Source organism: Chamaea fasciata, unplaced genomic scaffold (genome assembly GCF_029207755.1).
Source record: "Chamaea fasciata isolate MVZ Bird 193981 ecotype frontalis unplaced genomic scaffold, bChaFas1.0.hap1 SCAF_5, whole genome shotgun sequence".
NCBI classification, from domain to species: domain Eukaryota; kingdom Metazoa; phylum Chordata; class Aves; order Passeriformes; family Sylviidae; genus Chamaea; species Chamaea fasciata.
This window is the reverse complement of record NW_027094090.1, coordinates 69,769,600-69,795,613: the sequence shown is the minus strand read 5'-3', so window position 1 is coordinate 69,795,613 and position 26,014 is coordinate 69,769,600. Positions and strand designations below refer to the sequence as shown.

At 43.2% G+C, this 26,014-nt stretch overlaps 1 protein-coding gene across 3 annotated transcripts in view; it reads left to right on the top strand.

Moving 5' to 3' along the window:
* PRR5 (proline rich 5) overlaps window positions 1–26,014 on the top strand; it is an 80,678-nt gene that overhangs the window by 20,396 nt on the left and 34,268 nt on the right. Inside the window, exons 2-4 of one of the 3 annotated variants that reach the window (XM_066184358.1) lie at window positions 1,441–1,579; window positions 15,880–15,993; window positions 24,223–24,303. In XM_066184358.1, the coding sequence (XP_066040455.1) occupies window positions 15,890–15,993; window positions 24,223–24,303 (185 nt within the window). In that variant the 5' untranslated portion in view covers window positions 1,441–1,579; window positions 15,880–15,889. Of the gene's footprint in view, window positions 1–1,390; window positions 1,580–15,629; window positions 15,994–24,222; window positions 24,304–26,014 lie in introns of those variants that run through there. The other 2 variants (XM_066184359.1, XM_066184357.1) reach the window with 2 other exon arrangements.

The following is a 26,014-nucleotide window of genomic DNA, read 5'->3' as shown; positions in this document are numbered from 1 at the left end:
TGCTCAGCCCTAAGCACATCAGTGGGTTTTCTCATACAATTAGGGCAGTTTTTCATGTACTCTTGCAATGTCCAGCTGTGTCCACAGGAATTGTTGTTGCTCTGGCATGACTATGTTTGTACCTTGTGTTTTTGCACCACGTCCCTCATGTTGGTTTTGTTCATGTGTCCATGTCCCAAGGCTGCTTTCCCCACCTTGGCCCAGGTGCTCAGGGCACCAGTTCAAGGCTCTTCAAGCTGAAAGTGATTTCTGCAGTTCCGCAGCTCTCTGCTGAGCTGCTTGTGTTTGTGCACCTGAACGCATTGCAGGCAAAATGCACTGACTTTGCCCAACGCTCTGACTTAAGCTAGCACCTCTAAGTTTGCCTAAAATAAGTGGGAACAGGATGAAGCTGATACCCGTGGAGCAGACCAAGGGGGGAGCATAATGGGATTGTTTCATTCTCTCAAGCACATGAAAGATTAACTTTGAAGTACGTATTTTTAAACACATGCGGTCACATCCTTGTAAACTGAGTGTGAAAAGTCAAAAAAAAAAAAAAAAATCAAGGGTGGTTTATGCCCAGGATGAACTAAGCCAAAAGGACAGCTAGGTATTTTTAGTTACATTTAGCAGTGTGGTAGAGTTGGTACTAACGACTATGCAAGATATGAAGAACTGTGCTCAGAATGTGGATACCACTGTGTATCTGTGTGTATGGTGTATGTATGTACACATATATACACACACATATATATCTATGTATGTGTTTATATATACACATATATGTACACATACGTATATGATTTTCCTAATGGTGTTCTATATTTATTGACCAGTTATTTGCAAAAATAACCTTTAAGTTATGAAGCTGTTTATGTTGCGGTTAGAAGTCACATAATTCTTGATTCTGTGCTTCACCTGTTTATCAACTCTGAGGTTGTTAACTGTGTTAATAGTCACCTCAGAGGGGCACTTCAAGACCAGCCCAGGGCAGGCAGTGATGTTGTGCTCATCATTTGAAGCCCTAAAGAAAGAATTCCCAGTATTTCCAAATGATGCATTTAAGACTTTATTGGGCCTTCCAGGACATCTGCTCTCCAAAGGTGATCACAGCAGATCATGCAGCACATTTCAAACCTTTTTTCTGTCACCTCCTTAATGCTGGGACACAGAACTGCTTGCACTCCCTGTGCTCCTGGAAGCTCTCTTGCCTTCTTTAGAGATAAGTGTAGCTTCTAATGTTAGTGCCAATGAATTGCTCCCCATGAACAAAATAAAACAGAAAAGGGAAAAGTGTAAGAAGAATTATTTGAGTCAGCAGTGAGGTAGAGCAGCACTGATTATTGTGCTTATTTTACTTCTGTGTGTGTCACTATGGGTTTATTAGTGCACTCTTGAAACATATTGTAGCAATAGCAATATTTACAATACTGATCTTTTGTTCATCTTTTGTTGCAGAGGTGACTTTTTTGCAAGGGCCTGACTTTTTTCAACCAGTTTGTATTGCCTGTCAAGAATTTTCATGTTGACTCTCGGAAACCTGCTGCAGAGTCTTCCCTGTTTACTATTCAGTCCTGTTTTCTTCTTCCTTTAGCAGGTAAGCACATGTTTCTGCAATACTAATTCCAACTGAAAAATGTTTCCAAATTCAGACACCTGGAGAGTTTGTTTGGTTGGACTCAGTAGGGTTAACATCTCTCCTCCAAAATTTCTGCCACAGGAAGATAACTGAATGATAATGCGGTACTTTGGAGCCTTTAGCATCAGTGCATGTCAGTCTGCATCCATCTAGCTTTAATTCAACTCAGAAAATGCTATGTGTGAACTTTCAGTTGGGAATCTGTTCACAGCTGAATCAGGATTGTGAGCCAGCAGTATAGAAAATTGCTTGAATTGTTGCTGTCTGAGAGGAGCCTTTAAATAACTTTGTGTCCTTGAGGAAAAAAAAGATGCTGAAGAGGAGAACCAGAGTGGGTGATGGAGGAGCTGGGGTGTCACCCACCACAGTGCCCTCAAGGTGAACCAGAACATTCAGCTGCTGTTCACCAAGATCACAGTCATTGTTGCAGAAACAGATTGAGCTGCCCTGGCTGGCTGTGCACTAAAACCAACAAGGGATTCTCAAACGACCCATATATGATTGATACATCTATAGGGGTTTGACAAGAAGGGACCCTGAACAGCTGAGCTGTAGGTATGTCTAACACAGCTGCAGCTCTTTGGCAGGGGGGGCCTGGCCAAATCCTTCTATTCATTGTCAGAGTTGGGTTTATGTTGGAGATTCAAGGTTTTTAGGAAGAAAAACATTTTTAATGATTTCTTGAAATCGCTTTTGTTCAATGCTAGTCATCAGAGGAGAGTGTGTATGGTGGTGTGCAAGTGCATTTATGTGAAAGGAAAGTAAATGTGCTTACTCTGTCTTTGATGTTGTTCTGTTTTCCTTTTAACATTATCATCACATGTAGGACCTCTTGTTTTTTTTCAAAGCAACTTAGAAATTTTCCCAGAAAACAATTGGCAGTTTTCTCCTCCAAAAGGTTTTTCTTTCTGAATGTATAGAGATTTATTTACTTTATCACTGAACTGCAGAATCTAAACTCTGCCACAGCTTCGGCTTTTTTCCTGTTTTTTTAAAGGAATGAGGTCTTTTCTAAAGGGTTGGCTCTTGAAAACTTTTATTTCGATTTACTTGGCAGTAATGCATGCTTTCTTCCCAATCTGTATGGAGTGGGAATGGTGGGAATTCCTGTTCTGTGCTAATTTATTGCAGTGGTAGCTGGATTTTCCTACAGTGTTACTTGGTCTCTTCCCAGGCTGCAGGAATAAATGGTCCCCTTTAAACTGCAGTTTGCCAGAACCTTGCATGGCTCTAATCATAGTCACAGTGTTGGGTTGGAAGGGACCTTGAGGAGCATCTTGTTCCAATCCTCCTGCCAGGGGTAGGGACGCCTTCCACTAGAGCAGTGTCCTGGCCAGGAACACTTCCAGGGATGTGAAACCCGTGTCACAGGTTTCAAACCTTGCAACAGAATTTATCTTGTCCTGTACGCTGGGCACAGATGTTTCAAACTGAGAGAAGAATGAGCCCACTCGTTTTTTACTTGTGCTGCACTTTTTGCCCCTTAGGATTTTGAGGGTGCTGTTAGCTACTGCGCCTGGATTCCCTGAGATGGGAGTTAAGGATGTCAGTAACAGAGAGGGGTGTTGTACAACGGGAGCTTGATAGTCCCAAGTCATGAGGAGTATGGGCATTGCTTTTCTTCATTCATCTGGAAAAGGTGAGGGAAGAATTGCTCAGGCAGGAAATCCCTGCTACCTCTGCCTGCATTATTTCAAGCGTACCCAGAAAGTTTCTGCTCCTGAACTTTACAACCCTCCCTAAAACAAATGCCCACATCTGCTCTTAGCTAAATTAACAGTCTACCAACTAATCTGCTACCAAGCATGAGTTCTGTCAGCTGCAACTCCAGATACAGCTCCTAGGAAGATTCAGCCACTGCCAGCAGAACTAAAAGCTGCTTTCATGCTTCACTGAAATACTTTAAGTGTTCAAATGTGTATAATCTGCCTTCGGTTTGTTCATCGTTAAACTTTTTCTTCTTGGTATCCTAAATAACTCAGAGTAAACAGAGACACACGTGTAAGCCCTCTGTTCTTAGTGCAGCATTTGTAAACTGTCCTGTTATGAAGTTTGTAGATTGCCATGTAATCTGTCACCTTACTGTGATGGATGGTGAGATCAGAGTTCCCACCATGCAAGGAGACATTATTAAACATTATGCCTTGAGCAACTTACCAGCACCCTGACAGAGTGGTTGCTGGCTAAAAACATCAATGTCTTTTGAAAAATCACTGGCTTCCCACTGCAAACCCAGTATTTTATAACCGCTTGGGTTGTTTTCTTTTCAAAAATGCATTACTTGGCTGGCAATATAGTAAACTTTAAATAAGGCTTACCGTTTTATTGTATTAAAATTTTATATTCCAACATATTATAACTTAGGAATTACTTGCTCTTCATTGCGGCATGCTATAATTTAAATATCTTAGGAGTCTGGCTGTACTGTAACAGAGGCCATAGGAAACAGATATTGAAGGCTTCAGGCCCCCATTAGTTTACATCTGCAGGCTACAGCTTTTGTAAATGTTTATACATAGGCAATATATGTACACAGGTTTGGGCATTACTTTTGGATGTGTCTTGTGTTATTTCATGGAAATGTCACAGGTTTCAAATCCAGCACATGCAGAAGCTTTGGCATGCTGGGGCCAATCAGAAATGGCAAAGTGACATGTTTGCTGTCCTCATGAGGAGACAGAAGTCAGTAGGGGAGTGTTGAGATAATAAAGGAGGTTAGAAGGGTTTACTTGTCACAGCAGAGGAGCACTCATTTTTATAGTAATTAGTATTATGGGAAATTCCTGGCAAAACTGTAACTCTTTGTTCGCTCCCTTTTTTGCCTCCTCCAAATACAAAGAGGAGAACCTGGCAGTAATTTCATGTATTGTTCACTTATTGTTCACTGCTGGAGGGTGTAACTTGAGCTGAAGGCTCTCTAAAATTTCATCTGATTCCCTAGCCAGAAGATGCTCTTAGCCAGTCTTTCTGTTGAGGCTGTCTCATGAAAGCCTTTGTCCTTTTCCTCTCAATCTCTCAATGCCTTTGGTCAGCAGCAGATTCTCCTGGAAATATTAATTTAATGTCTCCCAACTTGAAATACCAGCTGAGCTTGTACCAGTGATAGCTCTCAAAATTTCTTCATCCAGGGTCAGAGCATGTACTTGAGGAAATTAAACATTTGTTAATTGGATGCCAGATTATTTACACTTGTATTGTGATCAATCAGGCAAAAAAAAAATTCATGTCATCTAATTTTAGGTATTTGGAGCTTGGAGTACCATATCCATATCTGAGCTGCTCACATTATAATCTCTTTATAGCCATTGGAGAGAACAGGCACATACCCAGCACGACTTTCCTGACCAGGTTGAAATATCCTTTAAAAGGATGCAATGCATTGCACCCTGAATGTGCCCAGTTTTCTTCAGCAGTTACAGAATGAGTTCTGGATTTTCCTGCACATTTTCTAGTAGCTAGAGCCGAATGAGCTTAAAAAAATGGAAGACCTAACTGGTACAACAGAACTTTATCTCAAGAGTGTCTTAAATGCATCTTCCAGTTCTGACCTCCCAGGCCACTACACTGCAGCTGCTGTGGTCATCAGTGTCTTGTCTTTCTTCAAAGCTCTTATGGAGAATTTAATCAAAAGGAGGAAAGCAATTCAAATGCCGTTTCCAGTTTTCATCCCTTTACTTATTTGCCATCTCACAAATACAGGTAGTAGTAAAGTGTAGATACAAGCATAAATATTCTATCTATAGATCTGCCTGTTAATACTATGTTAAATAATTCTACCATGTAACAGCTTAAGTCTTACTTTTATTACATGGAATTTTGCAGTAAGTAAAGAAAGGTAAAAGTAGTCCCTTTTATTCCTCTTCCAGTTTCTCCAGGAAGACAGGTCACGTCACTGAGGTCTGAATAATCCTCCAAAAGTTAAATGATGAGGATTACTGAAATAGGGCTTCAAAAAAAAAAAAAAAATTGTGATATGGGCTTGAAAATTGATTGGGTTTTTTATAATGTCGTTAGAACTTATGTTCTGCATTTTAACTGAAATGGGAATTCTAGCTGTTTCAATGCCTGGCATTGATAACTAGATAGCATTTCTTGATAAAGGCTTAAGAAACATGTGAAATGCAAGTGAGTCCTGGTTGTATTTTTATTAAATCTCTCAGCTAGGTCTTAAAGTATCTAATACTTTTGGATGCCTTTGGTTTTGACTACAAAAGTTTAGTCCCTCTCATAGGGAAGGACAGTTATATACTGTTAATAATTCAGACTTTAAAATTAAGGCTTCTATACTGTTTATTGGTTTGTTGTTCAGGTTTTTTTTAACTCTACGGGGTACCGGCAACAAGTTGGAAAGCCTTTTGCCTTTTTAAAAAGCAACTTTGAAACTTTACTTGAAAACATTTGAACCGAGAAGATTTTTTGTTGAAAGCATTTGATAGGAAACAATACACTACAGAAAAAAAAAAAAAATGAAACTTTCTATTTTGTTCCAGCAGAATAAGTTTAGATGTCTTTACGTTTCAACTGACACTCTAAATTCTTGTACGAAACAAATCAAGGAAATCCAAATTCACTCAATGAATCAAGAACCTGGATTCAAATTATCTTCATGCCAGTTGTAATCAAAAGTTCAATTCTGGATACTCTCTTTCCTCAGAGAGTTCAGATCCAGATCCAAAACTTTCTCTTGGAACTCATGTCTGTAACACATGACTAATAAAATCAACATAATGACATCTCCATGTATATATGCACATATCTCCTTTTTAACATGTGGAGGATTAGATGAGGGCCAGGATCATTTTAGATTTATTTTATGAAAAAGTGATTTGTGTCCTTTCCCTGTCCTCTTGCCTGACTCCTCCAGTCTGCTCAAATGTTTGTGCCGCATAGACAAACACTTTATTTTTAGCAAGAAGATAAAAGTTTTGTTTTAATTTCTTCCCCTGTGTTCATCAATCAAATTAAACAGATGGCCTAAAAACTGATGCAAACAAATAGCATCCAGAGTCCCTTTGTCCATTTTGTAATTGCACACAGCTATGATTACAGTCCCACAGAACGTACTTTTGCGTTTTCTTTTCTTTCCATACACTGGTGATTCACTCCTTAGAAGGGATTTATCCCTTTTAGGAGAGAGAGAATTGACTGATTTCCTGACCTTTTATTTCTGCGAGTAGAAATGCATGAACTCACTTGGAAAAAATATGAACCCAGCCAAAACATTACACAGGATAAAACTAATTCCAATTCTGATCATTTTGAGACTGAGGGGGAAAAAAAAAAAGAAAGAAGAAACTTTTTTCCTCCCTTTTCTATCTTTTGACTGATGCCCCTGCAATTTGAAAGCACCAAAATATCCCAGAAGGGACTAAAGCTTTAAAGATGCGGCTAAATTGGAAGCCTCACAGTGGGGCAACTGCTGTTCAGGTATGTACGAGGAATGTGGGTGGAGAAACCCTGTGTTCCATATGTGGAGGACAGAGCAAAAGTGCAAGGCAAAGGAGGTTCTGTTTGTTTGCCTGTGGGATGCTCATGCCTAGGAGGGGTGCTGGCCCCAGATTTTTGTCCTGTCTAAAGAGGGGATGGCGCTGGGCTGCTCCCTCAAACTGTCTCGGGGGGGAGGGTAGCAGGGATTTCTGTTGTGTTTGCCCTGCCATCTCTGCCCATTTTCTTTGGGAGAACCCAAAGAGGGGCATCTTTCATTAAAAAACCCACGTGACAAACAGCCGTTGATTTATAAGCCTTTGTGGGAGTTAAGCTGCTTTGCCTTGTGAGGGGCTCATCAAAGAGTTCAAATGTAGTTAGAAGCAATATCCTAGGGAGCACATGTCCACAGACAGGTGCATGTTTTATTGGGTTTTCTTTTGTGTTTTACGTGGCTGTTTTTGGGGCTCCCTCCCCACTCACCTGAAGGAGACTCAGCCCCATCCCAGCCCAGCTGCCCTTCCAGGTGGCTTCATCACCTCAGGTGTCGTTGTGTTCCAACGTCGCACAGATGGGCCTGAAATGAAAGAGTAGAAAAAGTAGGTTGACACAAATGGTTTTGCCAGATTTTAGGAGTCAGGGTAAGCAAAGGCTGCAGTTCTTCCACAGGACCAAGCTTTGTCCATCCTGCTGTGATCCTCCCCTCACTGTGAAGATGTCAAGTTGGTGAAGTTTGGTGTAAACCTCTTTATAGAGACCAAAGTGTCTCAAAAGGACTTGAAACAGAGATTTGAATGTGGAGATTACCATACTCCAGGCTTCACCACTCATTCAAGGTTTTCAGTTTATTTCTTTTTTCCGACGATATTCCCAAAATGGAGCATGCTCCACAGGAAGCAGTTCACATAAGTGCTGCCTGCAAGTCTGGGACTACCTGGTCTATATCTGTCTGTATGAAGGAGTTGTGCATTCTAGAAATATTGCTTTTTGTACCAGGATCCCAGCAGAACATTTGGGAGCCTTGCTCAAGTTAAATCCTTCAGCTTTTCTGTTTCAGAGTGTGGAAGCTCATTCCGAGTAGTGTTTAAAACTGCTGGAAGACCCTGGATGGCTCAGAGCTCCCAGTGCCAAAATGATTATGGTTCCAGCAGTTTTCTGAGGGGCACCCAAAAAAAGAAACAAACAAACAAAGACCCAAAAACCCAAAAAAAAACCCAAAATAAAGAAAAAACAAACAAACAAAAAACCATCCCTTTAGAGGGCTTGAGCTGTTTTGCAGTGTAAAGTTCACAGACAAGTGAACCCCAAGTTGGGAGAAGAGATAATTTTAAATGATGATGAGATGGAGCCTGGTGAGCACAATAGCTGAACTCATCAGGAGAGAGAGAGACAAGGGGTATATCATAACACAGATGAAGACACACAGGTTTTCTGAATGACCCCTCAGTTCTTCCACTGCATCCCCCCGTAGCTTGAGGAGGCTGGTGTTTATGCTGACTTTAGAGAAGGAGGAGTACCTCAATTAAGTATCTAGTTGTTGCTACCTTGTGGGGAAAAAAATGTTTTCTGTAAGGTGATGTAATGGAATGTGCTTTACCTCCTCGATAATGAGGCATTCCTCCTAGGTGATAACTCAGATGTTGATATCATGTTGTGTCCCATTGAAGGCTGAGGCTGGCTGATGAGCTGCAGTGACAGTGAAGAGTTTTTCCAAATCTTGCTGTGGAGTCTAAAAAATTCCATCACTCTGCCCTTTGAGGTAAATTATTTCCCAGAGCATCTTGAGAAAACACTCAGAATGTGAAATATACTTGAGAGGTCATAGTACTGGACCTGCTGACCCGGTGAAATGAAGATTTAAAGATACAAGTGTAAAATAATTTGTGCAATTAAGGCTTTTTGTACTCTGGCTGTTTCCACTGCCCAGTATCTCAGTCTGCAGGGACTGTCTCAGCATGGGAAAGTGTGGAGGATGTGTGTGTGAAGGATGGCAAGAAGTCCCCATTTTTAAGTTCCTGTGGAAGTTCCACCACACTGAGCGCTGCAGAGTCTAAGTGCACAGATGGATGTTGCGATTTTGGATTGTCCTTAAAATCTCTCTGGTGATTTTTCCATTCAGAAAGGTACCCTTGTGAGGCCAAGGGAGAATGATGAATTTACTGAAAGAATCCATTTGTCCTGAACACCAGGCTTTTGTTGGTTCTTGGAGGACTACAGGATTTGTTCCAGAGACCTGGAGTACCATGCAAGTAACAGCAGTGTAATACCACTGCAATGGCTTTGAGAGAAAGACAGGATATTACTTGTAACTAACAGCTGCCCACCAGTGCGGTTCATTCGAAACTCAGTGAGTTGCTGAAGTGGGTTCTTTATCTTGGTGACCTTCCAAGGCAATCAGAGCCTTCTTGGAAGACCTTGAATCGGAAATGTTTGGATGTAAGAAAAATAGCACTGTGCAGCACACACTTGTGATCTCTCAGGGTTCACAGATTTGGAAGGCGAGGTACCATATATAACTGTAGAAGACAGCACTGAGATACTGTAGCTGCTGCATCAAGGTCATGGTGTTCTGGGAGCCAATTAAAATTATGCAAGATAGGCAGTTCAGGAAAGAATTCACACAGGACTCAGGAAGGAGAAAAAATCATGTGTATTATGAGCTCAAATACTTTGTAGGATTAATTTTCCTCTATCTCATGATCTTGTAATAAGAGCAAGAAGTATTTTAAATGTTTGATTTACTTATTGATCGGAACTCTTGAGACCTTACTTTCTGAATCAAAATTTAAGATCTAACTTCCATTTACGAGCAAAGTTTTGAGCTTGTCCTGGAGTATACACTGGTTACAGTGTGTTGTTAATTCACTGAGTGGGCAACAGTAATACCTGAAGCAGGTACATATGGCACTCAGAGCCCCATCTCCTTTCCTGGGGGCATGTGAAAGTGAGAGATTATATAATCCCAGGGCATTGGTCCTCACTTCCTCCAGCAGAACCATTGCATTTTTTTTGACCTGTCTTAAAGAAAGGTCTAAAGACTGTACTGTCTTTAATTCCCAGAACCTTTACAGAGATAACTAGGAGCAACACTACAAGCCAGGAGAATTGATTTATCATGGAAAGCTTGATATTTTGGATGGGGGTGTCACAGGCCTTTTCCTGTCCTAATTCTCTCCTAGCACCTTCATCCTGAAGAACAAGACAAAAAGGATTTAGCTGTCTACTGTATTTTAAGAACTGCTTGTGTTTCTCTGCTCTGTAAAACCAAAAACTGCAGACAAAGAGGGTGGGATTCCATGGATGCTTTCAGCAGGTATTGCTCAGTTCATGACCTGTGTTAGATTGTGCTGAGGACTGGGGTCTGTATCTGAGCTCAGGGCCCTGTTCTGCTGGCTGAAGAACAGAGTGAATCCCCAAAGTGAAAAGGGTAAAAAAGAGCTTAAAGTCCAAACAAATATACTGAAGCCTTGATTCCCTGAGAGCCCGCTGAAGAGTGGTTTGCAAATACTGTGTTAGTACCAGCTAACTATTTTACTTTCCCTTTATATTTAAAAACTGCCTGAGGAAGAGTTAGCTAGCAAAGAAAGACAGAAAACGAAGAGGGAGTACAACAGCAAAGGGTGAAGGAGAAGCAGGAGGGGAGCAAGGTGGGGAGGCTGAGGAACTCAGCATACAGGTAATAAATGTCATGCATCAGCAGGCTGTGAAAAGAAACTGGAATTGGATGGTTGCTGCAGTCTGGATGGTTCTTTGCTCAGATGCAGGCCTCTCTGCTGAGAAAATCTCTTAGGCACACTCATTGCTGCTCTGCCTCACGCTGAGAAACTTCTGGAAGGGAAGGTCCAGGAAATGGGCCCTGATTGTCTGCAGGTTGCCGTGGCATGGATGGCCGTGTTTGGTGGAAGCCAGTGTATCTCTGAGGCAGGCAGTGGGGCTGCAGCAGCCGTGGGTTGCCTGAAGGTGAGCTGTGAAGCTTTGCAGGATGGACTGTTAACTGCAGAAGTAGAGACAGGGCAGAGCATCCCTTTCTAGCCCCAGTCAAAGGGCTCTTCTGGGGTGTCACCTTGTGGTTGCTTAGGAAGGAGATACTGTCACCAGCATTTCTTTGTCACAACCTAAAAGACAAATGCCATGTGTGAATCCCACATGGAGGTGAAGGAGCAGGAAGCCCAACTCTGTCCAAAAGGAGGCAGCTGTGGTCATGCAGGCATGGTTGGTCACAGGATGCAGAAGTACAGGTGGTGTTCCAAAGGTTGGGAAGATGTCTAAGTAAGGCCAGGTCCTCTCTTACAAATCAGTATTTGGCTGTGATGAGGGCAGAAATAAGATGAAGGACTAGCAAAACCAAGGCTGTCCTAGGACTAACCTAAATAAACAAAAAGGTGTCCTTGGGGATGTCTTTATCTCCAGAGGTTGCAGAGAGTCAGTGGTATGGAGAAGGCGGGGTGTAAAGAGACCCTGTTTGGTTTCATACTCTCTTCACTCTCTTTATTCTTTGTTTTCTGATGATAAAGGCGCTTTATGTAGCAAAGGAACTGATGAGTCATAACGTTTACAACTTCATTTCCTCCTGGCTCTTTTTATTTTTTCCTGATGGTTGCATCTCCTTCCTTTCTGCCTCGCCGGCATGGCAGGATGTGCTGTGCCTTTAAGAAGGCTGTGTTCCGTCAGAAGACTAATTCCTGAGCCTTGGCATGTGTCAAGGCATGCCTTAAGTTTTGTGGTGTAGTTTATGAAAAACTCAAATGCATTTTTCTAGGGAGATTTTTAACTCCTTTTTGCTGCAGAGACTCTTCTTTGGTTGCAAAGTGTACACCGCTCAGCATCGCTATAGGAAGTTCTGCTCTCTTCTCCGAAAGAGATAGGGAGATAAAAGTGAGTAGTGGGCTGCTTTTTTTTTTTCCTTTTCCAATTAAAATTTTTATTTATTGAGTCGTTGTGTTTCATGCCAAAGCTCTGAATGGTAAATAAAGCTGAGATGGCAAATTCTCTTACTGTTTTTATATCCTCCTTCTGGTACTGATACCACTGCAGTGCTCACCTGTCATTGCAGTAGCGGAGTGGTATAGTCTAAAACTCACTGACCCACAGCAGTCACAGCTTTATTATGAATTTCATGTACTGAGAATTTCTTAATGTTTCCCATTGTGAACATTGGTTTTTGCTTCTTTTTCCCTCTCACCATGGTCAAAAAGAAACTAGTAAGTAGACAGTACAATTAGACTGTAAAAATTAACATGACATTAGGTAAATAAAAGGAAAGGTTCCTTCTTTTTCTTTTCCTTTTTTTTCCAGCAAATCTCATTCTTTTGAAACCAAGTGTATGCTTGGGGAGGACTGCCTGGATTTTTTTTTCTGATGTTTTCTAGGCCGAGCAATACAGTCTTTAAGCCACAGCTCCCAGCAAAAATGTTGCAGACAAAACTGACATATCAGGAGATAACTGTGGAGTAACCCTTGAGATTTTAAAAGCAGTGTTTGATACACGGTCCTGCATCTGTATGTCAACATGGTTTTCTAGTAAAAGCATAAATCCTCTTCAACTTCCAGCTTGTATTTATCTACCTCTATATTGTTTTAGGTCTTGAGATAGAAGTAAGTCCAGCTAAGCAGAAATTCTCCTATGTCTCCGGCAGCTCTGGGACTTGCTGTGCAGTCACTCGCAGGATGTGGGCCCCACAGATCAAAGAATTCTTTCTAGTAGAGACAGGCCTGTTTTTACAAGGAGAAGTGTTGGAGGGGAAGAAAGGGAGCTAGGGCTGGCAGTGCCTTCCTCACTGAGGTGGTTGTGTGGCTCTGATTAAACTACTTAACCTCTGAGCTGCAGGTTTTGTGTGAGCTGAATAGTGGTATTAGCACCGTGTAGGGCATGCTGGGCTTAAGTGAATTAACCCAGCAGTACTTTACAGTCTCAGCTGTGTGACTGTGCTGAGGGCAGTTGTTCTATTTAAGGAGCTTGTAGTGCTCCTTACTGAGCCTTTGGGAGATGTCCTCCCAGTCCTCCCCTCCCTCCCAGTAAGTGCTCTCATCCCCGTCCATGGCCAGTGGTGAGCAGTGTGTGCTGCTGAGCCGCTCTGGAAGCAGTGCTGGAGTGACAGCACTTCACCAGGGGCTGCAGGAGCACAGCTGCAGCACCAGCCCTCCCGAGCAGTTCTGTTTCCTGCACTGCCCCAGAAATCCCCAGCTGCCTGTTCCCTGCAGCATTCCTCTGCTGGAATGGGAAACAGAAGTCCAGGATCTCCTGATGTCTCTGCCACCTGCTTATGGGGTGGCCCGGGCAAGTCACACCACCTCTCTCTTTTTCACTCATAATGCTGAAGTGCAGATTTTATCTTCTTCCCTTCATACCCAAGAACTGCTTAGGTCAAGTTAATGAATGACATGAAGTCAAGCGTGTCTGTGGGCTCACAGCATGGTATAAACATGAAGTATTACTCTGCGATTATGGGTGGAGGTAGCCCTCGTTGAAAATTATTTATTCTATCATAAATCAACATTTGGTCGGGGATGTAGTCATAGAAAGGAGTGTAGAGAAAGCCTGTCTCCTGTTACAAATTGTTCAGGAGATTGGAATGCTGGCTCACCTGTGTTTTTAGTGCATGTGTTGACTCTGAGTCTAGTTCAACTGACTTCTCCAGGTGTAGTATTTCACCATGCAGATGGAATCAAAGAGTTTAAAAATCCAAGGATTTAATCCAGTATAATAACATCCTGCAAAACCTATCAAATTCACAGAAAGTGAGAAGCAGAAAACAACTGAGCTAGGTGGAAATTGAAATTAGAGGGAATTATATTGCCACTTGTTTATCTAGCTAGCTGTTTTACTTCACAGGGCAGGCAAACATTTTATCTGAGCCCTTAGCAGAAGCTTAGGGTGAGCTGTGTTCCCCTGCTCTCCCCAGCTGTATTGTCCACAGAGATGGAGTGCCCTTCATCCTGTTTGGATGAAGCTGGAGCTGTGTTTGCTCCCGTATTTGCATGCTGTAGAAGACATCTCATCCCTTAGAATATGGAGATATATCTATGTGTATGTATAGTTGTATTTGTTTTCCTTTTGCTGCCATACACATAAATGGATTGTTGTTTGTTTGAATGATTTAAACATCTGGAAGAGACTGGGGTAATAGTAACGTCTTTGTCCATAGGTTAGATGTGTCCCTTCCAAAGTAAAATGTTATATGCCATCTACTGTGATGCTCGTTTGTATAGTTGAGAATTTTGGTGTGGGAAGGGCAATTAATACAATGCTAATTCAAGCAGCTGGGTGAAACTACTATGGCTAAAACTGGCACAAGGTAAAAATAGATTTATTTCTCTAAGTAGCTCTGTAATTGGTTCCCATGGAGCTAACACCGAATACATATTTTGGCAGTAAATATTTATATGCAATAATCTTATCTGACCTTGGTTGAATAGTGAGAGGAATTGTTTTTTTTTTCTAAAACGTGTCAGTATATGATTCACATAGAGCAGAGCTCTCTGTGAGAAACTGAGTTTTCCCGTAATGTAAGCTTTGTCATGTTATTTGGACACCAACAAATCTGCTTATAGCCTGAATCTAGACAACAGGCTATCACAGATGAAAAGAGTAACCAGAAAACAGGGAAAAAAAACCAAAAAAAGAAAAAAAAAGGAAAAAAAGGGTACATTTTTCTATTGCAGCCCCTTTGCAGTGAGTTTGAGGTTACTCTGCAAGGAGCCTTTGTGGCTTTTACCAGACTATTTGCAGATCAATGCTGCAGCAACAGAACAGTTCTTATATTCTGGCTCACTTTGTTGCAAACTATCCCAGAAGATTTGCCAGACACTCCTGGATTTAAAACAACTGCAAATGAGTGACAGCGAACTAAGCATGGGGTGGAGTCTTGTAGCAGCATATCCTTCAGCTCCACTGCTGCAGTCAGAGAGAGAAAGAGTTTTCCTTTGAAGATAAGGCACTTTGTAGAAACTTAGTGCAGCTGTTATTGCAACTTAAAAATAAAAAAACCAATACAAGGCAGAGACAGGCAAAGCATCTGGCTCTTCTGTGCGCCGCCAGAAATTCCTCCAAATGCTGAACCCCAGACCATCATTTCTCATTGTGCAGTTATGTTGCTTGTGAATCCCTTGTGCGAGGCTTTGAGCCAGGGCAGCCTCTGAGGGTGTGGATGTGGATGTATGAGTGTGAGTGTTCAATGTCGTAACGTGGCAGGGCACAGACGATTATGAAACTTCTCAGCAAAGTCTCAGCGCGTCAGTATTGGCTACTTGGGTTTTTTGTTATTTGTTTTTGCTTTTTCTTTCATTTTTTTTTTTTTTCCCTGTCCGTTGCCCTCCAGTTTCGCTTCCATTTATGAGTGCAGGAAGAGGTGGGGGAGAGGTTGGGAAATGCTGCAAGACTCCCCCAGGCTGCTGGAGGAGCCAGGCAGTTCCCATGACAGGTGGAGCACGGCAGTGCTGAGCGAGATTCCCGGGACATGGTGCCCGGGGCCACGGGGAAGGGAAACCTTCACACTTGGGACAGCTGTGGTTACAAGGGGCCCCTTCAATGTGCTGTAGCAGCAGCCAGAAGTTTGGCTTATTTTTTTGAAAGGACTGGAGAAATTATTAACCACAGTTGATGACGTCAGAGTTGATCTGATTAAAGGTTTGTTTTCTTGCTGGCAGAGGTGTGCTCCGTAGAGACTGGTTCTCTCTTCTTTTTTTTTTAAGTTTCTTTTTTGAACAGCAAACGGAGGGAAACTGCTCTGCCGCTGCTGCCGCTGCTCCAGCCGCGTGTGTATGTGTGTAAACAGGATGGTGTATCTGTAGCTGCCACACGCAGACACACATTTGACCATGAGGACTCTTCGCAGGTTGAAGTTCATGAGTTCGCCCAGCCTCAGTGATCTGGGCAAGAGAGAGCAGGCAGCCTTGGATGAGCGGGGGACCCAGCAGCGCCGGGCCTGCTCCAACGCTACCTGGAACAGGTAAGGTCACACGGGGTGCTGGCTCCTGGCAGGCTCCCGGTGCTCCTGCGGTGGAGTGGCTGCTCCCTGGGCTGCAGGCTCCCGCGTCGGCAGGCTCAGGGGCTGTCTCGGTGCACACACACTGGAGCTCCCACTCAGAGAAGCACTGGACTTCCTTTTTCCCCCCTTGCTCTTTATCTCTCTCTGGAAGGCTGGTAACAAAGAGACCCTGCCTTCCCTTCAGCCTTTGTGACAGACAACGACTTGTTTGACAGGGTCCAGCTACAAGTATATCTTTGTGTCTGTCTAGATATTCTCATTCGATGTTTATTTGAACGTTGGCTTATTATTATTATTTGAACGTTAACCTATTTGGCGTAGGTGATTTTTTAAAAAAAAATTACATGTGCACAACCATTAAAAATCATGCTTTTTATCTGCATATCTATGCCTGTTGCTGTTGATACAGTTATGACAAAGTCTACTAAGTTTACTCGTGTTAGTACAAATAGATGTGTGCGTGTGTGTGTGTATGTACACGCAAGCACCTGCACTTTGGACAGGGAACATAAGCCCTGGTTGTTTTCTTTATTGTGTTTATACATTTTAATCCTTTGGCTGTTTTACAAGAAAACCTGTGCAAACATTTTGATGTGAATGTATCAATTAGCTCAGATGTTCAGAAAGCATCTTAATGTCCATTTTGGTGACAGTCTGAAAAGATGAATCTAAGTCTCTATATTGTTAGGAATTAAATTCTTAGGTCATTTTTGAAAATGAAATGTCACCTCCTGGATCACAGCTTGGAAAGTGTCATCTGTAGTATTTTATAATTGTATGGTGGCACAACTGTCGGAAGAAAAATACCAGTGATCTACAGACACATTTGCTAAAATTCTGAGAAAAATTAAAAATATAAAATATCATATCTTCTGTCCTTCTCACCACTTGATTTGTGGTTTCATGTCTGTATTGAGAATTAGTTGTTGAATGCCAACTGTGCACTAAACTCTGAAACTGTCCTGATTACAAAAGAGACTGAGTTTCTTCTCAAATATCATGCTGTTTGTATGACCCTGAGTTGTACCTGATGTGTGGATGGATGGTGATGGTAGTTCAAGGATAGATTGGGCCACCTTGAGTTGCGCCAGCTGGGGCTTTGTTTGGCCAATAGCCCTAAGGGGAGCAACTGGGAGTAAGAGACTCCTGGGTGGGGATCAGGGTGACAGAATAGAGTCCCCAGAGCCTTTCTGTGATGATGTGTTTACACCTTTTGTTGGCAGGGGTTGGCTTTTCCAGGTTGTGCATATAGAGAGGGAGCTGTGGAAGGAAGATGCGAATGGAGAGCAGGTCAGGCACCTGGCTTGCAGGGAGGCAGAGAGTTCCAGTCTTGGGGCTGCTGATATTCAAACAAGAGGATTTTCCTAGTTGAGATGAAGCAAGAGTTTGTTACCTTTAATTTGGACAGGACAGGTACAGCTCTGGCCACAAGTGCTTGCCAGTCAATGAGCTGGACACCTGCACTTTTCATCCGGACAATTACACACCTGTCCCATTGCCTCTTCATTGAATAGTTGTCCATGAGTTGTCCTGTCACTGCTTTTGCATGAACTCAGACCTACCCGTGCTTTCCACCCCTGGGTTGCCTTTTCCCAGTGTGGGGATTGCCAGGCTGTCCTTTTTGGTGGCATGCTTCCCTGAAATGCCTGAGAGTGGGGTTGTTGAATGGGTGTCAAGTGGACATCATCATGTGCCTGCATTAACAACTGCCTGGAGCTAGGGCAGGTATTGCAGATATGAGCCAGTTGCACTGCTTGGGCAAAGGGAAGGCCTTTTATTTCTCATTTAGTGCAAGGCTTTCTTCTGAGTGAAAGAGAGAGTGAGGGTAATTCTTCTTTCAGGCTCAGAAACACTGTTGTTTTTAAGAAACTCAGATATTCTACAGGCTGTAAAACTGAGTCTTTATCCTGAGGAAGGTCAGGTCTTAAATGATACCGAATTAGATGGATTAAGAAATTGTCCACTGTAGCTTCTGCCTATCACCAGTGCATGCCCATCTTGACATACATAGCTGGGTCTAGTCTTGACGGAATCTGTGTTCATCCCTCCTGGGGAGACTGGAGTGTTCATGGACATCTGAAGTTTGACTCGCCAGAAATCTGGTCTGGGTTTTTAAAATCTTGGGCTGTGGAATTTCTTTTTATTTTTTCTGCTGTGAAATTGAAACAACCCAACACAGGATACTTTGCATACTTTGGTTTGCAGGAATATTTGCTCATCCTAATGAAATGATTGCTTGTGTTGTTCCATTCTTTGTAAGCCTAAGAGCGTGCTGATCAAGGCAGTCAAGATGCACCAGCAGAGCTCTCCCCTCTCACCAAACCTGGCAGTTCTATATTTAAATGTCTGCTGTTTTCTTGCCTAATGTTAGCAGCTGTGCCTGGGTGTGGCATGTGTGTGTATCTGCTTTTCAAAGAAGCTTTGCATCACGTTCATGAGAACTGAAGTGGGGAGAGTTGAAGCACAACACACGTCAGGTTCGGCCCTGCACAAACTGCCCGATCCCGTGCTGAAAGGCAGATCTTTGAGGCAGAGCAAAGATGCTGCCTCTGGCCATGCCAGGGACTGAAAAGCTGAAGTGCTGCTAGTGAGATCTTTTGCAGGACAGCAGCTCTGTCACTGCAGGCGTTTTTGGAGGTGGGGGCGCATGCATGGCTGCCCTTCTGCACTTGCGCTGTGTGTGGCCACCGTGGCCCAGTGATGTCCCCTCTGCCCCCTTCACACCAGACTGTTCACACCTGAGAGTTCTTTCTGCATTTTCACACCAGGGGAGGACAACCTGAAGGAGCATAATTCGGCTTACTGGGGGAACGTGGCACTGGGGTAGCAAGGAAGGTCACTTCCTCCCTGATGGCTTCCCTTCACATCTGAACGAAAATGCAGTGAAACTTCTCAGCGCTGTTACATCAAAGGGAATTTGGTGCCAAGCTGCTGTCTGCTATTAGGCAAATGAGACTTTGGCTTTTTCAGAGCTTGCTTTCCCATGAACCCCAGATCTGTGCAGCAAAACACTGTCTGTGCAGTTAACTAGCAACCAACAGCAACATAGCGGAACAATACACTTCATTACCGCTCACAGAATTTGCATTGGATTAAAATAGTTCAGGTTTTTTCACTAGCACTGTCTTCAGTTCTTGTTCTCCCCCCCGCCTCCAACCCCCATTTCTGCTTAAGACAAGAAATGAGAGTTGAATGCTGACTAAACCAATTGGACTGAGAAACCCAGGAGTCTTAATCCTGAGCTCACACACCAGGGGGCCCACTGAGGCCAAACAAAATCCATGGCAGGGTTTTCATTCTGACTGAGCCAGCACAGACTGCCTAATCACAGACTGTCTGAGTTGTGCTCTGGGAAAGCCTCTAGTCAAAGGTTCTTAGATCCTCTTTGATGTAAGAAAATACTGAAAATTCACAGAGACATGAAGGAGTAGGAGATAGCAAAGAAAAGGGGAAGAAAACAGGTAAGTCGCTTGTGACATTGGTGAGATCGGCAGTAAATCTGAAGAGACGTACCAAATCAGAAAGGATTTCATTGCCTGGGCTAATTTTTGACAGGGCTGCAATAAGCACAACAGCTTGCTGTAAAATAACTTTTGCAGCGATGAAAACCGTATTTCATCTCCTAATTTAGGGTGAATGCTTTTTCAGATCGCAGGAAGGCTTTTCCAGTGGAGAAAATATTCCAGACCAGCATATTTTTCTCTTTCTTCTGTTATTCAGTTTTTATTTAGAAATATTTTTAAATATTTCTGCCTGTCTGAGGATCACCCTTTTTTTTTTTCTCTTGACCATTTATTTGAAGCCCTCTGTGGAGTGTTTGGTGCTCTGTGTGCGTGGGGGGCAGACAGAATCTCGCTGTGGGACGGGAGGGAGAACAGGGCTGGTGAAGGAGACTTCCCACTGGCCCAGCCACCACTGCTCTCCGTGGAGCATTTCCCAGCCATGACTACAGTGACAGAAGGTGGTGGTGGTGGGAGGGAATTGCTGTTCCTTGTAGTCCTCCAGAATACTTTGTACCTCCTTGAATGCAGGGAATCAGTCTTCTTCATCCTATAGTCCATAGACTATATTATTACTTTAACACTATTAACTCTTATTACTCTAATACTATTAACTCTTAGTAACACCTCCAGGAAGTCCCCTCACCTGTCTCAATGTCTTGGTTTGTAAGAGCGGTGATTATAGTTGGTGAAGTGAGTCAACTGATGCCTCCTCAACTCTTTGAAGAGGGAGTTTTCCAGACCAGCTTATTTTCACTTGTATGACCAAGTGCTTAATTGCAGCCTATCCCTCTTTGCAGGTTGCCTTACCTTGGGTAGAAATTCCTGGAACATAAGTGAACTAGCATCTGCAAGCTTATTTTGGAAGGGTCAAGGCCTCATGGAGAGCTGGTGGAGTTGCAGCTGGACTGAAGCTGTGCTGAAAATGGGCTCTTCACAATTGGATTAAGCTAATTCAGAAAAATGGTGTTTTACTCTGGAGCAAGGGTGTCTTCAAGAAGGTTTTGATGCAAGTATATCAGGTTAATTATTGTTAATTAGCTGTTCACATAACTGTGCAGAGGAAATTCGCCCTAACTAATTTAGTCCCTTTTGAAAATGAAAATGTTGTCTTTAACTGCCTGGTAGTCAGAAGGTGTCATAATTCACAGAGCGTTGTTTTTTATTCTGGACTTCACCTGGAGCTCTGGGAAGGGGAGAATTTGCAAACACTGCATAAAAATCACTGTGATTTTTTCACCTATGCTGTTTGCACACGAAGGCAGTGACTGCTTTAGGGAACTAAAATTACCTGTGTGATGTTTATGGGATGTGGACGTTGGCCAGTCCTGCTGCTTTGCCAGGAAATGCCGAGCTGGGAGGGCCACTGCCAGTTGAAAAACACAGAAGATCAGGACTTAAAGGACTTGCAAGCACAGCTTTGGAGTTGTTCCTCATCTCTGTGGCCAAACTGAATCTGACCTGGCAGAAAACTGTTTTAATCACAATAGTTTTTCCTCCTTGGCTTCCAGATGTCAGTAAAAGAACAGTTATGGATGGTACTGGAGAGAGCCAGGCTCCCACCCCAGTGGTGTCTGGATGGACAAATAGCAACTCAGGAGAAATGTGTGTTTTGGTGGTATTGAGCTCTGTGGGCAGTAGCCTGTGATAGGTTGATACTGTGCAAAAATCAGAATAATCCACCCCACCCTGCCCACCTCGACCCTGCCCCTGCTGGGCTGGTTGGGAGTGCCAGCAGCAAGCATCCAGCTCTGTGCTCCAGGGATTTACACCTTCCAGATCCCTTCATGGTGAAGCTAATGGTGGGGTAGGTCTGTGCTGTGTGCTGGAGCTGCCATTCCCCACATTTTGGTCACTGGAGCCACCTCCTCCTCTGGAGGGTCAGTCAAATGTGGAATGAGTTGTCTTTTGAAAGAGATGAAGTTGCTTAAACTGCTGAGTTGATTTTTGTGGCTGTGAGTGCTGCCTCGGTTGTAGGTAGTTTTCTTTGGCAATCTAGCTACTGTGGGATAGATAAGTACGATACATTGCTGGAGCCATCTGACGTTTTGTTGTCATTCTGAAGGCAGCCCCCCAAAAAGCCTGGTCTCTTGAGTTTTCACATCCTGATTTCCCCTCCTCCAGCAAGCCTGCTCTGTAGAGTTTTTTGGGCTACACTTGACTCTTTTTTGTTTCCTGCAGTACCGAGTTCCTGTGCACACACACACAAAACGAGTACAGAGAAGATGTTCACAGTAATATTAGTGCATGAGTGCACCCAATATTAACTTTCACGTTGTAAAAGAGTTACAGAAGGGAGTTTACAAGGCATTTTTAGTTCAGGTTAGCTGTTGCAATGTAAGTTTAATTATGTGCATCACTGACTTAAGCCTCAATGAAAGCTGGATGCAGGCACAGGTAAAGTGAGCCACCCACCTCAAGCATCTTGCAGGACTTCTGTGTGTAAGCAGCAGGTCAGATTTTCTTTACACCAAAAGGTTGAACCATTCTGACCAAATCTTTTTAAACAATCACTTGTTATAGAAACCCATTGATTAAAGCAAGGCCTGTGGTGTTTTTTTTTTTCATTAGCTTAAGGTAACTGTTTAAGCAAACTTTTCATTATCCTGACACCAGCTGAGGCCACCAACAGCATCCTGGTTATTCACACTCCTCTGTGTCTGCTCTTAAGCAAGTGTGGAAGGAAGTTCCAGTGCTATTTCCACATAACCTGCGGGCAGGGGCTGTATCCTGTACCCTCCATACAGGCACTGCTGTCTGTGATGGGAAGGAAAGGCAGTGGTCAGCTTAATGAGGCCAACACTTGTTTTCATATTGTCCCTCACTACAAGGGAGATCCCAGGCAGGTTAAAAGTTCACTGCTAGGATGTTTTATGTAGATGCCGTTCTACTATACAGACAGTGAGTTAAATGCTCACAACCTGTCCCCTTTAATTCTGGTTTAAAAAGCTTGTTCTCTCTTATTTCTTTGAGGAATGATAATGGACCTGTTAGGCTGGAGAGAGAAGACCTCTCCCGCATTTAAAAAGGGGGGCCAGAGAGAAAGAGAGAGAGCACGTTGCCTTTTGAGAGAGATGTTTAATCATTCTTGCCCACAGGAGCCTGGCAGGGAGCATTGCAAAGTTCATTTCTGAACCAGAAGAGCATGTAAAGAAAGACTGCTTGTTTTATTCACTACGTTAATCTTGTTTCCCATATTACTCATAATATTAAAATACCCTAGTCACTTTGCTGTATGTCAGAGAGATTTATCTGCTGATTTTCAAATAATCATAAATTGAGTATGTCTGTATGAGCCAGCCAAAATAATCTGGGTTAGGTCGTGAATATGTGTCTGTGCTTGTGGGTGTAAGGGGGAAAGAGGGACTGCTGTGGCAGCAGTTGTGTGTAGGGCCTTGGAAACTCCTTCAAAGGAACAAAAGAGAGAAGATCATGGTTCTTATATCTGTCTGCATCTCTATTTCTCCACAGTGGGCCTGACCCTTCACCTGCCACTTTTAGTTTCCTTTTTCCTTAGATGAAGGTGGCTGAGCTTTTCTGATAGTGCATCTCTTTGCTGCTGTGCATCTGTGCCTGCGTTTTGAACCTCTCAGTGAACAGAGTTGAGTTTACCTTCCAGCCAGTCCTCTGCTCCCAGCTGGCATTGAAAGGAGCTGTCTTATCATAAGCCTGGGAAAGTTTAACGTGGACACTGGCATTCCTGAGGCACTCTCTGCTGCTGCCTGGAATAGCTCCTGCAGTGACATCCCCTTGACAGCCCTGTGCAACTGGATCTGGCCCTGGGTCAGGCCAGAGCTGACCGAGTCTTCCAGGTCCTGAAGAAAGAAGGAGGAAGACTTTTTACAAGGCCATGTGGTGACAGGACAAGGGGGAATGTCTTCATACTGATAGAGAGTAGGTTTGGATTGGATATTGGGAAGGAATTCCTCCCTGTGAGGGTGGTGAGGCCCTGGCACAGGGTGCCCAGAGAAGCTGTGGCTGCCCCATCCCTGGAAGCATTCAAAGCCAGGTTGGATGGGTCTTGGAGCAATCTGCTCTAATGGAAGGTGTCCCTGCCCATGGCAGAGGGTGGGACAGGATGATCTTTAGGTCCTTTCCAACCCAGGACATCTGTGATTCTGTGATAAGCTCTTCCACCAGTAGGAATCAAGCTGCCTCCCCCTGGAGACCTTGTGAACTGATACCGACCACCTTTAGCTCTTCTTCACAAGACACAGCAGCCCCACACCCTGGTGCCTCCAGGATGGGCAGACCTGGTCCTTGTCCTGCCTTCCAGAGCTCTAAAGCTGATTGCTGCTGCCTTGCACAGACTCCAGGGTAATGGAAGCTGTTAATTGTCTCTGCGGGGAGCCATAGAGATAAAATCTCTACTCTAAAATACTTGAAATATAATATGTGAATGTATTAAAAGTGGTAGTTGACGTAAGTTTTTGAAATTACTGATTTCAGATGTGCAGCTCTTGAAGTCACTGAGCTGGAACAAATCAAAAAGAACTGATTTTCAAAGATGTTATCAATTTTCTAGGCAGTAATTTCCTGTTAGGCATCAGGGATTGGGTGGAGTACCGGAAGTCATCTATGACTTGTAAAAGGTCCTGAAGTGTCTAGACAGAAATGCTGGGATACTTGTGAAGGTGATGCCCTTCTGGAATCTTACTGGGTGCTAATGACTCATCCTGTCCTCTTTCAGCATCCACAATGGAGTGATAGCAGTATTCCAGCGTAAGGGTCTCCCAGACCATGAACTTTACAACCTCAATGAAGGAGTCAGGTAAGAGACTCAGCTGTGCAAGATGTTCTCAGCCACATGCTCAGCACTGTTTGCCAGCCCTCACACTTTACAGCTTCTGTGGAGCTCTAAGGTTTTTCTCCCAGTGACAGCTTTGACCAGCACAGCCCGTTTTTCCTCAGTAATCCCTGCTGCTGCTGTGTGACAACATCTCACTATGGGCCAGAGCTGATCCCTCCTTCTGCAGGAGGAATTCAGCCCTGAGCAGTAGGGTTTATTTCAGAGTTTCTCTACAAGTGCTGCTTTAAAACTAAGGAAGGGAAAAGCTGGACCCCTCTAATGATTCAGCCCTGTTGCATGGCAGTGATAGTGACATTTCCAGAGGTGCCATTCTCAGGTGCATCCATGGAGTAGGTAAAGACATGGCAAGGAAAGGTGTCCTGCCTGGTTGTCCACCACATCTACTGCTCTTCCACACAGCGTGATTGAGTGTGAAGGGAAAAAGCTGTCCTGTTAAACACCATGGCCTGAGTAACACTGTGTTTCCAACTTCTTTCCCAAATTCTGATGATACTGTCTGCCACTGAGATGTATAATGGGAACTTCCTTCCCTTTAAAAGAAAGTGAAAATCCTGCCATTTGAGTTATTAAAGTTACAGTTGAAAAGAAAATTTACCAGATATAAGCCGATACCTGGATTTACAGCACTTCACATTTTCCTACTTTTTCAGCACTTTCTATTACTTACCAAACTCTCTCAATGGCAAGGGCAAGGTAGCAGATTTCCTTACAGAAATCTGTCCAATGCTTTTTAAAATAAATGGTGGAAAAGAATCTGCACTTACAGAAGACAGCTTGTTACATTCCCTAGCTGTCTTCAGATATGATCCTTAGTTATTCCCTTTCCTTTACTGCTTATTGCTACTGTCTGGACACTGGAGTCTGACTCTTCAGTATATTCCCCAGAGTACCTAGATATTCAGGGTTTATCTGTCCTGGTCTGTTTCCCAGTCTGGGATAGTTGGCCCAGTCTGGTTCCTTTAATTGTGAAAATGTTTTCAGAAAAGTCCAGCCAGATGATATTGGGCCTGTGTTTGCTCTTTTTGAAATTAAAATAAACTTACTCTGCGGTTACTTCTTCACCGGTGAGAAAATGACATACAAAAAAAGCTTTTCTAGGATGTCTTTCAGTTATCATGGTCCATCAATCATGTTGAGTTACTTACTGGAATAATGGTTAATCATTATTATTGTGAGTGCCATTAGGATCCTTCAGCTTTATCTGAGTGACAAAAAATGTTACTTCTGGACTGAGATTTCTTGGCCAAATACATTTCCCCTAATATGCTCATCTGCTGGTGAGGGACAGGAGAGGAGAAGTTTTCTGCTGATGTGTCAGACAAATATAATCTGGTATGAACTAACAAATGGATAGAAATGTGCCCAAATTTTGCTTTAATTTCCTTGGCTAAAAGCCCTGCACCACGATGATGCTTGGTAACATAGTTGAGTTAAATTTATTGCAGCATCTCATGTGGCTGAACAGGCCAGCTGACTAGAAATACACTAATTTTTTTTCCTGTTTTATGAAGGGCTTTGCTGCCACTTGCTAGGCCCATTTCTTTTTGTTTGGGTAGGGATAATGCTGCTTCGTTGGTGTCTCAGCTAATAGCTCATTTCAGGGAGAATGCCTGGTGCCTCATACCTGAGCTGATGATGAAATTCTGATTTGACACGTGCCAAAAATACCTGT